This window comes from Polistes dominula, unplaced genomic scaffold (genome assembly GCF_049000335.1).
Source record: "Polistes dominula isolate Pdom_NZ unplaced genomic scaffold, Pdom_raw_medaka contig_17, whole genome shotgun sequence".
Taxonomy (NCBI): Eukaryota; Metazoa; Arthropoda; class Insecta; order Hymenoptera; family Vespidae; genus Polistes; species Polistes dominula.
This window is the reverse complement of record NW_028301049.1, coordinates 2,270,074-2,283,509: the sequence shown is the minus strand read 5'-3', so window position 1 is coordinate 2,283,509 and position 13,436 is coordinate 2,270,074. Positions and strand designations below refer to the sequence as shown.

At 25.1% G+C, this 13,436-nt stretch overlaps 1 protein-coding gene across 6 annotated transcripts in view; it reads left to right on the top strand.

Annotated features, from left to right (window-relative positions):
* The window catches only part of DIP-lambda (Dpr-interacting protein lambda), a 158,719-nt gene extending 147,526 nt beyond the window's left edge, over positions 1–11,193 (top strand). For all 6 annotated transcript variants that reach the window (XM_089175633.1, XM_015320304.2, XM_015320303.2 and 3 more), the window contains 6 exons: positions 158–343; positions 4,349–4,535; positions 6,298–6,429; positions 7,490–7,609; positions 8,412–8,582; positions 9,128–11,193. In XM_089175633.1, coding sequence (XP_089031759.1) covers positions 158–343; positions 4,349–4,535; positions 6,298–6,429; positions 7,490–7,609; positions 8,412–8,582; positions 9,128–9,498 — 1,167 coding nt within the window. In that variant the 3' untranslated portion in view covers positions 9,499–11,193. The remainder of the gene's footprint in view (positions 1–157; positions 344–4,348; positions 4,536–6,297; positions 6,430–7,489; positions 7,610–8,411; positions 8,583–9,127) is intronic.
* The last annotated feature ends 2,243 nt before the right edge of the window (positions 11,194–13,436 follow it).

Genomic DNA, 13,436 nt, shown 5'->3' with positions numbered 1-13,436 from the left:
TTTATTTTTTATCAATTACAATCATTTAGATTTCATTTTGAATTATAATATTCATAATAATATATAATTATTATTAATAATAATAATAATAATAATAATAATAATAATAATAATAATAATAATAATATGTTAATGATGATAATGATGATGTTTATAGGTTGCTTGGATTAAATCAGATTCTAGAGCGATCTTAGCTATACATACACGTATGGTTACACATAACCCAAGGCTATCTGTTACTCACAATGGACACAACACGTGGAAACTGCACATATCAAATGTCCAGAAGAATGATTCAGGCAGTTATATGTGTCAAGTCAACACAGATCCTATGCGAAGTCAGGTAAATTGTTATAGTATCATATAATAATAATCATCTTATTGTATTTGCATTAGAAACTGAATAATTATATTTATATTATTATATAATTTTTTATATATTATATATTTTATATATTATCATTTCTTATATATTATATCTTATTGTATTTGCATTAGAAATTGAATAATTATATTTATATTATTATAATTATAAAAAATATATTATTATAATAATATAAATATAATATTATATTATATATATATATATATTTCTATTATTTATATTTTATTATATTTCTAATTATATCAGAAAATCAAAATTACAAATTAAATAGCCAATGGTCTACTACTTTTTGTGTATTGACTGTTTCTCACTTCCCCCATGACAAATATACTCGTCAATCACAGTTAATTGTATACTTCTTTAATAAATTATTTTCATTCACTTATTTTCTCCTTCTACTTTTAAGTAAAATTTTATTTGTTTTCATTTGTTTTTGTGCTTTTCTATCTCTTAGTTTTTCTAGTAAAGTACAACGAGGAAGGTGGTCTCTTACAAGCCCCTTTATCTCGTTGTAGCGTTCTCGTATATTGCATCGGAAGGTTTCCTCCTTTAGCGGTCGCATTGAATTCCGTAGAACACGTGTGTACCGCCCTACGACCACTAAATCGTCCACCTTTCTCCTCCCACCCTCTCTCATTCTCTCTCACACTCCCACTGTTCGTTCTTACACATATGTTTATATATATATGTGTGTGTGTGTGTTAGTGTGTGTGTGTAAACTCAGGTACTCGTAAAAGCTACTGCCAACTCTTATGCACCCAGCCAAAAGAGGTGTCATTGCAAATATTAGTTCGTCTCCTTTTAAACGAACATATTACAATACCAACACACTCACACATATATATAGAAATACATAGAAGCCAGTTACATTTCTATTATCTTTTTGTTTGTTTTATTTCTTTAATTTCTTTTTTATTTTCAATTGTATTATTTATTGTTACATATCAAAAGCTCTAGTTGTGTTCTGGGGGGTTACAAAAGGTGCATATACCCTACATTGTTTGGCAACGTGCCATTCTAGCAAATTGCATTGTTGTTTCATTTCGGTGTTTTGTAATTAATCCTCTCACGTTGTAAGTTTTGGTAATTAATGAGCAAATTATTCGATTTATCGTTGAAAATGAATGGATAATTAAATTTATCGATGATATTTGATTATTGTTCATTTATATTTTATTTTTAAATAATAGATAAATCACAATAGAAAATCTAATTGTATTATTGTATTCATTGATAATTATTTTGTTTTATTTTTAAATTTGAAATTTATCGATGATATTTGATTATTTTTATTTTATTTTATTTTATTTTTAAATAATAGATAAATCACAATAGGAAATCTAATTTTTCTTTTATATTCATTAATAATTATTTTGTTTTATTTTTAAATTTGAAATTTATCGATGATATTTGATTATTTTTATTTTATTTTATTTTATTTTTAAATAATAGATAAATCACAATAGAAAATCTAATTTTTCTTTTATATTCATTAATAATTATTTTGTTTTATTTTTACATTTGAAATTTATGGATGATATTTGATTATTTTTCTTTTATTTTATTTTTAAATAATAGATAAATCAATACACAGAATCTAATTTTATTCTTATATTCATTAATAATTATTTTGTTTTATTTTTAAATTTGAAATTTATGGATCATATTTAATTATTTTTATCTTATTTTATTTTATTTTATTTTATTTTATTTTATTTTATTTTATTTTTAAATAATAAATAATTCAATACACAGAATCTAATTTTATTCTTATATTCATTAATAATTATTTTGTTTTATTTTTAATAAATATTGTATTCCTGTATGCATTAATAATTATTTTCTATTATTTTTATAAAATACGAAAATAATTTTAGATGAAAATAATATGATATTAAGTAAGTTTTCGTATAAATATAAGTAGTGTGTCATATCGGATAACAGGAATCGACGTGCGGATAATTCGTTCTCGTAGAGAATAAGGGAAAAAGCGGAAGAAGAAGAAGGGGATGGAGAAGATTGTGGAGGAGGTGGAGGAGGTGGTGGAGAAAGGGATGGGGGGATAGGAGTCAACGGTAGACCATTTAACACATCCCCTTACGTCTCCCTCAACAGACCACCCCCACACATAATGCAGCTTCCGCGTAGTCGTACGTTAAGGGATAGTTGGATGGTTAAGAGAGGGCTTAGAAGGGGTACAGAGGTATAGGGGTGTATAGTCGAGGGTTCTCGATTCCCCCTTTACGTTCCTGCTTTCTAAAAGTCTCTTAAAAGCCGACTTGGCCAATGGTTAGACGAAAGCCGACGCATACACTTAATAAAATTCCAATTCGATCCACTTATATTCTAGAGAAGGGAGAGTGGTTTAGGGCTTTTTCTATGTGTATGTATATGTGTTAGAATATATTCTGGTGGTCTGCTTCACTCATATAGATCGAAGGGATCCTTTTCCCGTTGTGGGAAGATATATTAAAAAATGCCAAATCAGGCAAATTCGAGGACGAAGAAGAACAAGTGGTTTTTAATGTTTGACTACTTTCCCTTCAAAATTTGTCCATCCCTTGAGATTTTTTATTTTTACATTTTATTTATCATTATTTTGTTTTATCATTGTGTGATTTTGTTGTGTCCAATGAAAAGATTCGAATTTAATTAATTGACATTATATATATATATATATATATTGGAATAATCAAATATATTTTTTATTTAATAGTTTTTTAATTAATATAAATTTATCTTATTTATTATTATTTTATTTATTATTATTATTTTGTTGTATCATCGGTATACAGATTTTAGTGTTTCCAGTAAAAATGGAAAAGTTAAATAGTTTTGACAATAGTTTATATATAATAATATATAATAGTAATTATATTTAATAATAGTTTACGATCAATGTTTTTTCATAGTCTTATGCATAAAACTTGAATTTGTTAATATACAGTATTATTGGTTATAGCGAATAATTAAAAATATTAATTTATATAAGGGTTGAAAAAATGTTTTGTGCGTTTTTAAAAAAGTATAGAAAACGTCTTGACCAATTATATCCCTTTATTGTTTTTCTACCATAAAAACTTGTCGTTATTTTCTTTTCTTTTGCTTTGTTTTCTTTCTCTTATTCGTTGTTGGTGCGCAGGCACACACAGAAACAGTGCAATTCGTCTACCTGCTGCTTGCTGTAACGAACATTCGACGAATAACGGGCTTTTATAAGGAAAAATAATGGCGAAATAAAAGAAAGCGCGGATATTAAAAATTTACGATTACTACAGCAGAACACAGGAGGAGAGAGAAGGCTTTCTCATGGAATTTGAGAATCGTGACGTTTCTTTGACTATTATTTTTGTCATTTAAATAAAAAAAAAAAAAAGAACTAATTAATATTTACGATAGCAATAAACAAGTTGAAGATACACTCACACGTTTGTGAAAGTGATAACAACGAATAAGAAATTAGTGTCTCTCGAATAAGTAATTCAATTAATATGAAAAATAATTTTGTTCAAAAATTGTACACGATGATGAAAGAAAAAAAAAAAAAGAGGATTTGAAAAATTCGCATGGTTGACCATGAGATTAAACGAATTCGATCTACGTGGGTAGGAAATATTTTTCAGATTCGAGTATTAAAAAGTTTACGCTTGATTTCTCATACGCGTTTCAACTTCCACGATTACAATTTTCATTTTCATTCGACAAAGTGAAAATAATAAAGTAAAAAGAAAAAAAAAGACAGAAAAATAGAATAAGAAACGCGAATGTAAATAAAATAAAAAAAAAAAAGGAAATGCAACAGAAAGAAAAAATTAATTCATTGAAAAAAAAAAAAACACCTTTTTTGTTTTTAACGAATGTTCAATTGAAATTGAAACTAAATTGAGAAATTGAAGAAGAAGTGTTTATGTGAGTTGTATATTTTAATAATAATAATAACAATAATAATAATTAATGTTTCAGATGGGTTACATGCGAGTAGTGATACCACCAGATATTATGGATGACGAATCAGCAAATGGTTTGGTTACAAACGAGGGTGGTAGTGTGAGATTAAGATGTGTGGCTACTGGTTTACCAAAACCAACGGTCAATTGGAAACGTGAAGATGGAAGAAAAATTGTGTTACGTGAAGACGGACAGAAAAAACGTAAGTTTTTCTTAAATTATTATTCAATATTTTCGAATAAACAAATTTTACTATAAATATAATGATAAATATATTAAATAATGAATTTATTATAAAAACAATTTTGCTTTTAACAAATGTTCATAGAAATTCAATAATTTTATTTTATTATTAATATATTTATAATTTAATTAAATAACTATAAATAATATAATATAATATAAAATTATGAATATATTAAAAATAAATTAAAAATAATTATAAATATACTAGTATTAATATCATATAGTATACTAGTATCATAGTGTAATACTAGTATTAGTAGCTATTTACCTAATACCATTAATACTAGTATTAATACTAGTATTAATATAATACTAATACTAGTATAGTATTCTAGTATAGTATACTAGTATTAATATAATACTAATACGAGTATAGTATTCTAGTATAGTATACTAGTATTAATATCATCATCAACGTGTTTCTCTTGTAAAATACACACACGAGATAAATTACAAGATTCTAGTTAATAGTTTTAAATAAATTTTAACGAACATAAACTTTTTAAAGAGATGTAGTTTTATATAAAAAAAAAAAAAGAAGAAAATATTCCGGAAACTTGTAAAAAAAAAAGAAAAAAATTTTTTTTCTTATTTGAAATTTTTTTTTTCCAAAGTGTAGTTAATATAATAAGTTGAGGTAACTTCTGCCTGAGAAGAATTTACAGGAAGGCGTCCACCGTAAAACAATAGAAAAGGAAAGAGAAAAGCATCCGCATGCGGAACCTTGCTTCCGGCTTCCCGGACACTTCCGTGCTTTCTTGTCTCTTGAAAGTCACTCGAATTTAGAGTAGCGTACTCTGTGTTGTCGCTTTTGATATTTCAGATTTCTAGAATGCTTCTAACAGACTTCGTTGTTGTTTTCAACCTTTTCACGTTTTCTTAAACTTTATAAGAATAATACGATGTGAAATTTAGAAAGAAAAAATAAACAAGAAGAAAAATAAAAAGGGGATTACCTTAGTACCTTGCAACTCTGATTTCATTTTATTTTTATTTACCCTCTCTTTCTTAAAATGTTATACGAATAAAAATAGTTGATAATTAAATATAAAAAGAAAATGATACATTAAAAGTAAACAAATAGTATATAAAAATAAAATCTATTACTAATAAATAGTAAAAATACTAAATTGGAATAAAATTATATAAAAATATATAAATAAATTTAAAGCCTTAACCTTTGCTTACCACACTTGTTCCAAAGGATCCAGACCTCTTTTGCAACTTGAGTCATTTTTCTCAATTGTTCAACTTTAGTAATTTTTTAAACATATTTAAATTTAATTTAAAGCTATAAAACCTATATAGTCTTTTTAAGTAAGTATTAAAGAAGTCTCAAAAAAATGTTGAAGTAAGTCTATGCAATAGTTTCTTTTTTATAATGATTTTTCTCGTGTGGTAAGCGTGTTACTCCAGGAAGGGTGGTATATAAGCAATGGTTAAATTAAATTATTAAATAAAATTAAAAAAACCCTTTTCACACAAAGTATACTAATACAAATACTAATACAAAGTATGTTAATACTTCAAAACTACATATTACGTATTAAAGTAAAATAAATAAAAAAATAAAAAAAACATGTGTGCATTCTATAGAAGTTTTCACTTAAAAAAAACAATTAGTAACAAATTTATTGAATTATTGATTCTCCCTTATTTATGTTTATATTATTTTTTTTCTTTCTATTTCACTTGGAGACTCATTTTTGTTTTTACAGTTATCGACACTTACGAGGGTGAAACTCTGGAGCTTACTGGAGTACAACGACAAGAGATGGGCACATATCTCTGTATAGCCAGCAGTATTGTGCCACCAAGGGTCAGCAAACGTTACACCGTTTCTGTTCACTGTATGTATTACTACAAGCTCGTGCAAACAACCCTTCTCTACTTCTCTAACTCTCATTCAGTAATTACATGAGCATCCCTTAACCGTGAATAAATTATTATCACTCGTCTTTAAAAATAAAACTCGTAAATTTAAACAAAATGAAAATCATTATTAAATTCTTATTGAAATAGTATGATACAGGTTATTTGTATAATTTTCAAAAAGAATATATATATTTGTGTGTGTATTACTAAACGTAGAAGAACATTTAGGAATGTCGATAAAAATCAATCGGATTGTATGAGCTTAAATGTTACACGATATTCGAGTATTAATTATTTACCATAATGAAAAATCCAATTATCAATGATTAATTCAATAAAATGAATAATATCGCATAAATACCATTTGTACTAATTACTATTTTATATGTTCATATAGCGATTGATAATGAAATATTTCAAATGTAATCGTTAATTGTTATTTTACGTCATTTAATTATCATCAAACGCATTTATTTCTAACAAAACCTCGATTATTATTTCAATTGCAAATTTGAAGAGAAACAATATAAAACAAAAAGGAATGCACGTATGCAAATAGAAATAGAAAATAAAAAAAAAAAATACACAAATTTATGAAATTAATCAAAAAATATTAAAATATATAATAATTGAAGAATGTACGTATTTAAAACTCTATTGGAACATTCGAATGAATTAGTACTCGATGCACGTGTACGTGAGTGATAAAAAAAATCGATCATGATAAAACTACAGGAATAATTAAAGAAGCGTGTTGAAAATGCGTAGCTTGGTGGAAAATGAATTTCCCTTGAACGTTCGGAATTTTAAAAGTTACTCGATAATTTTCATTAGACCACTTATAGTCGATTGTTCATATTCAACGTGTTTCATTTACTACTTTTTCTTATTTATTATTATACTCTCTGATTTGTTCATTTTTTTTTTTCTTTTATTTCCCCTTCAATTTCTGTTCATCTGCTATTTTGTTTTGCAGCATGTAATGTGTTGTTCTATTTTTAATAGATTTCTACTTTATTTTTCTTTCTGATATAGTCGTACCACTGATCAGAATACCCAATCAATTGGTGGGTGCTCCAGTTGACAGCGATGTCGTACTACAATGCTATGTCGAAGCTTCCCCGCAACCTATGAACACCTGGTACAGGGACTCAGGTGAGAGAAATGCCTAGTAATTGTCAATGCATATGTTTATAGGTGATTCTACCAAATGACAGTAAAAGAAGGATATAAATAAAAATAAAAATGAGAGAAAGAGAGTATATAGGAAACACATTTTTAATTTAATAACATTATTCTACTATTAAAAAAAAAATAAATAAATAAATAAATAAAGCTAAAATATTATGTGATTGCATATTTAAGTACTATCAACCATACTTATAAAAGTACTAGATAATTCTCAATAGAAATAAAAAATAATATGTACCTACTATTAACTTTCCCTTTTCTTAACTTTAATACACTAGATAAAATATTATATAATTTCATATTTAAATACAATAAATTTACGTGCGTACAAAAATTACTAAATAATTTTAATTTGAAATAGAAAAGAAAAATATGAAGATTGATTGAACATTATTCTACTATTAAAAAAAAAATAATAATACACTAACTAAAATATTATGTGATTGCATATTTAAGTACAATCAACCCTGACGCAACCATAATTACAAAAGTACTAGATAAGTTTAAATAAAAAAATTATAAAAAAAATTGGAAGATACGGACAAATAATATGTACTAGTAACTTTCCCTTTTCCTTAACACCTTCATCCTGTCATTTATTTTGTTGTTCTCTTCTCTCTTTCTCTCACGTCGTATTACACGTGATACTTTCAACGACAAATCTACCTGCGGTATGACGTTACGGGTGTAAAATGAACGACGTGACGTATTCACGAAAGCTCTTGTCCAAATTAAAACCAATGCAATATCACCACCATGGTTATAGGGGAACAGCTGATGCCGAACGACAAATACACGATGTCGGAGGAACAGTTGAGCGATTACTCTTGGCAGATGAATCTCACTGTCAAATCTCTCAAAAAGGCTGACTTCGGTGGATACGTTTGTTCAACGGTTAACGACCTTGGAAAGGCTGAAGGATGTGTACGTCTACAAGGTACCTAAACTCGTTCATTCGTTCGATCGATTTATCCATCGATATATTAGCTTTATTCATTTATAATAACCATGAGACAATTAATGTAAAACTATTTTATAAAAAAAATCTTGGAAGATTTATCTATACTTTAACTAAATTATATTTGTTTATATCGAATATTAATATATCAACAATATATTAACACTAAACATACCATAATTGATTCCTGTAATTTGTAAAAAATTTAATGCAAACTCATACGAGATACATGATTTATTTCTAAAGAAAATAATTTAATTATTTCAAATTAATTTATAAAATTAAAATTTGTCAAATTAATTATCTCTAAATCAAATAATTTTTCAAATTAATTATTAAAATTAAAGTAATTTTTCAAATTAGTTATATTGTTCGCTATAAAAATTCATTAAAAATTTCATCCTATATGAAAATAAATGTTTTTTATTTATTTTTTTTTTTTTTTTTTTTTTTAAATAAAAATAAGTATTTATAATACATTGAATGTTAATTATTCGTTGTATTTGTTGTCTTTCTGTCAACAGAATTACAATTATTCGATAAAACTACACCGAGTGTTTTGACGAAAAATACGAAAACTAAATTACGAGCAAAATTGACTTCCAAGGAAAGGAAAAAAACCAATGGTGAAAATAATAGCAACAACAGACGAAGAGTACATTTGATGGGTGGTTATGATTCGGATTCGATAGGAAACAAAGACGATCTTGGTACAACCCAAATTATGGCTGGTAGTACTTCTCACGAAGGTGGTAAAACCGATCGACCATTGACTCTACCATCCGATTCTCCATCATGGATAGAAATTAATTCAGCGAGTTCTAGACAAGGTTCGATTATTCGTAACACCGTTTTTATTTTTCTTCTTTTATTAAGGTTCATGAGAATTTATTAAAATAATAATAAACAACAGCAAAAAAAATGTCCCCAATTCGAATAGATTCTAACAAACCAATTTTTACGATAAAATGAAAGAGAAAAACATAAAAAAAAAAAAAACCATCGAAAACGACGAAACGATACGTTACTGTCCGTGTTTTTACAATAATTTATACGTTGATTTCAAAATATTATACGTAAAATAATCTTGCAATAAGTAAATGTTCCTTTTTTGTTTTTTCTTTTGTTTATTTTAATTAAAATATTTCAAATATTCAACTTTTTTCTATTGAAATCGTACGATTTAATTAATCGTTGAACTGTGGGTTCTTTGTGAATTTGATTTTTTTTTTTTTTTTTTTTTTTTTTATTTAAAGAAAAATATCAGACCTAATAAGCTTCCTTTTTTTTTTTCATTTGTCTTGTCCAATAATAATACGGCAGTCATAAGATTTAAAAATGAAAAAAAAAAACAAAAAAAAAACGCACCGTGCGTATGCGACAATCCTACGATATCAAATAGAAAGGTTTTTTCCATTCTGACGGAAATACGAATAAATAAATAAATAAATAATTAAATTAATACGTGACTGTAAATACAGGAAAATAATTCAACACGCTGACGTTGATAGCAAAGAACAACGGGAAAAAAAAAGAAGAATTATTTTCTTTCTTCACATTTATTTATTTATAAATAAAAAAAATAAAAAAAAAAAGGAATATAATATTTAAATCTTCCTCGCACGGATTGTTTTCTATCCTCATGATTTGTTATTTGAAATATTTTTCACAATTTAAAATATTATTATATTTTATTTCGTTTATATCGTATAATATTTTCTAGAAAGAAAGAAAGAAAGAAAGAAAGAACAAAACAAAAAACAAAAATACAGAAATAAAAGTGCAGGGTGAAACTATTCGAAACCGTGCGAATTAAATAAAGAAACAAAAAAATTAAAAAAAAAAAAAAAAAAACAAATAAAACAAAACAAGAACATGGTCTTCCTTCTAATCGATGTAATAAAAAAAAAAAAGTAAAAAAAAAAACACGAGGACACAAATTTTTAATAATAATAAAATAGTCCATTGATTAAAAGTAAAAAAAAAAAAAAACGAAATAAAAAATTAATTAAATAAATCATTAAATAAAGTTAAAAATCGTGCGAACACACAACGTGTGTGTGTGCGTGTGTGAGAGTGTGTGATGCGACCAAAAGCCTAAAGTATTTGTTGATTCTTTCGATTGAGAAAAAAAAAAAAAAGAAAGAAAATTATAAGGGGTGACAAAAAAAAAGAGATAAAAGTTAAAGAGAAGAAAAGAAAAAGAAAAAAAAAGAAAAAAGTAAATTCTGTAAATACGAAAACTCTGTGAATGTGTGTGAGTAGTAGGAAACTTAAAAAAAAAAGGAAAAAATAATAAAAAAAAACTTGGCACACGTGCCAGGATACTTAGTAGACTTATTTAGATAAAAATGAATTATTTAAAGAAAAAAAAACAAAAACAAAAATTGTAGATAAACTTTGAGAAGATTTAACGAAAGAGAAGAAAAATGGAAGAAAAACGAAAAAAAAAAGAAAATGAAACGAATAAAAATAAAACAAGCAGCATGCAAGGTATTATCGGCAAAGAATGAAAAAAATTAAATCAACGAGATTAAACCAAATAAAAAAAGAAAAAAAAACGAAAGAGAAAGAGAAAAATAAAACAAAATGATTTTTTGGCCGTTTACTATCGTCAAATTATTCATTAAATTTTTTTTTCTTTTTGATATTAAATTTTGTATTCGTAAAGCGGAAGAACAAATAATTTGACGTGAAAATCATTTTTTTTTTTTATGGAACAAAATTTTATTTTATCACCGTCATTTTATTATTATTATTATTATTATTATTATTATTAATTATTCGTATATATATATATATGTATTTTATATTTAAATGTATTATTACTTACCAACAAGATATATCCTATAATTAAAATAAGTAATAATAAAAAATGATAGATCTTTGACGCTTATTAAACGATTAAACTAATTATAATAATATTTCCTTATGTGATTGTGATGGTAAAAAAAAAAATGTTTAATATTTGCGTATAAAATAATCGTCTACGTAAAAATGAAAAAAAAAGAAGAAAAAAAACAAACATGTCGTCTTCCATAATATTTTCTTAAAAATGGCCTCCATCGTATAACGACGAAGATGATAAAGAAAAATAATTAAAAAAAAAAATAAAAAAACATGAAATATGGAATGAACTGACATGAATAAATAAAAAACAATTAAAGAAAAAGGAAATGAAACGAATGACCGAATTACACGCGTTACAGAACAAAATAAAAATCGATTCGTAAATAATTACTAGATTGAAAGAAGAAAAAAAAGAACACAAAAAAAGAAAAAAAAAGATAAAATGATCGAATTCTGATAATACTGTAATCTCAATTGCAAAAATGAGAGAAAGAGAGGATACGACAATAAATACAGTATGGTAGATTTCCACATGTGTGAAATGAGAATATTTATTTAAATAAACTCACTGGAATCTTCCTACGCGATATATATATATATTAATAATTAATAATAATAATAATAATAATAATGATAATAATAATTAAAAAAAAAAATTAATTAAACGAAAAATATAATTAAAAAAAAAAGAAGAAGAAAAAAAAAGTATTGTACGCAAGTTCGTATTGAAACTGATCATCGTCTAATTGCAATCATAATGTCCCGTTGTTTGGCAAAAAATCGATTTTACGTCGAACTAAAAAAAAGTTAAAAGAAAATGAAGAACCATTTTTTCCCCTTTTATAAATCAGGGCATCTCAAACTTTTCCAATTGGCAACCCTTCAACTTTTAATCCGAACAATTATTTTGATGACTTGAGTTATAAATTCTATGCTTCTTTTTTTTAACTATCATAAAATTATAAACGCGTACTATTATAAGTGTTGATAATTAAAAATTAAAATAGATTCAGATCAATTTGTTCATTTTGTTATAATTTGAATATGGAATATTTTGAAAAGCCCTGTTTTAAACGATCACGCATTTACATTGATCAAAATTTAATATACGTATAAATAATTAAACAATTATAACATCTTTTATAACGAATTAACGTCGTACTAATTCCAGCGGGTTTACTAAATGTACGCAAAAGTATATGTGTGCGGGTTTGTAAACATTTCACATATATATATATATATATATATATATATATATTAATTAATCAATCTCTTTTTTTTTTATTTTAAAATACCGTCTTACCCATTCGTCGATCACGATAGATAATAGTAATTTAAAAAAATAGACAAATATATTTTTTAACCTTCTAATTTAAAAAACAATTCTTTACAAATTTTATAAACACATAATAGACATTATAATTTATTTCAATATGTTAATATATGTATTATATTAATATTATAATTCAAATTTGTTTAGAATTATAAATAAATAAATTTGATACTTTATAACAAAATTATTATTATTATCGTGATCGACGAAATGTTTAAATAGAAAAAGGTAAAAAAAGAAAAAGAGATCTTTGTACAAGTGGGTGTTTGAATATTAAGAAAAAAAAAAAGAAAAAACATTAAATTAAAACTAAGAAATGATGATAATGATGATAATGATACTAATGATAATGATAATGATACATATACATGGCAACGAGACATATGAATCATATAGGACCACATAATATGTATGTACATACACACTTATATATAAACGTTAACGAATCTATTCGTGTAAATAATTAAAAAAAAAAAAAAAAAAATTCAATGTTGACTTTGTCGATAGAAATGATTATAACAATGACAACGATAATAACGAATGGCTGATTAATAAAATGTTACGCTTTTTTCTTTATTTAATTAATTATTTATTTAATTAATTAAATAATGATAGAAAAACGTAAACGTTAAACTAACGTTGTCCAATTT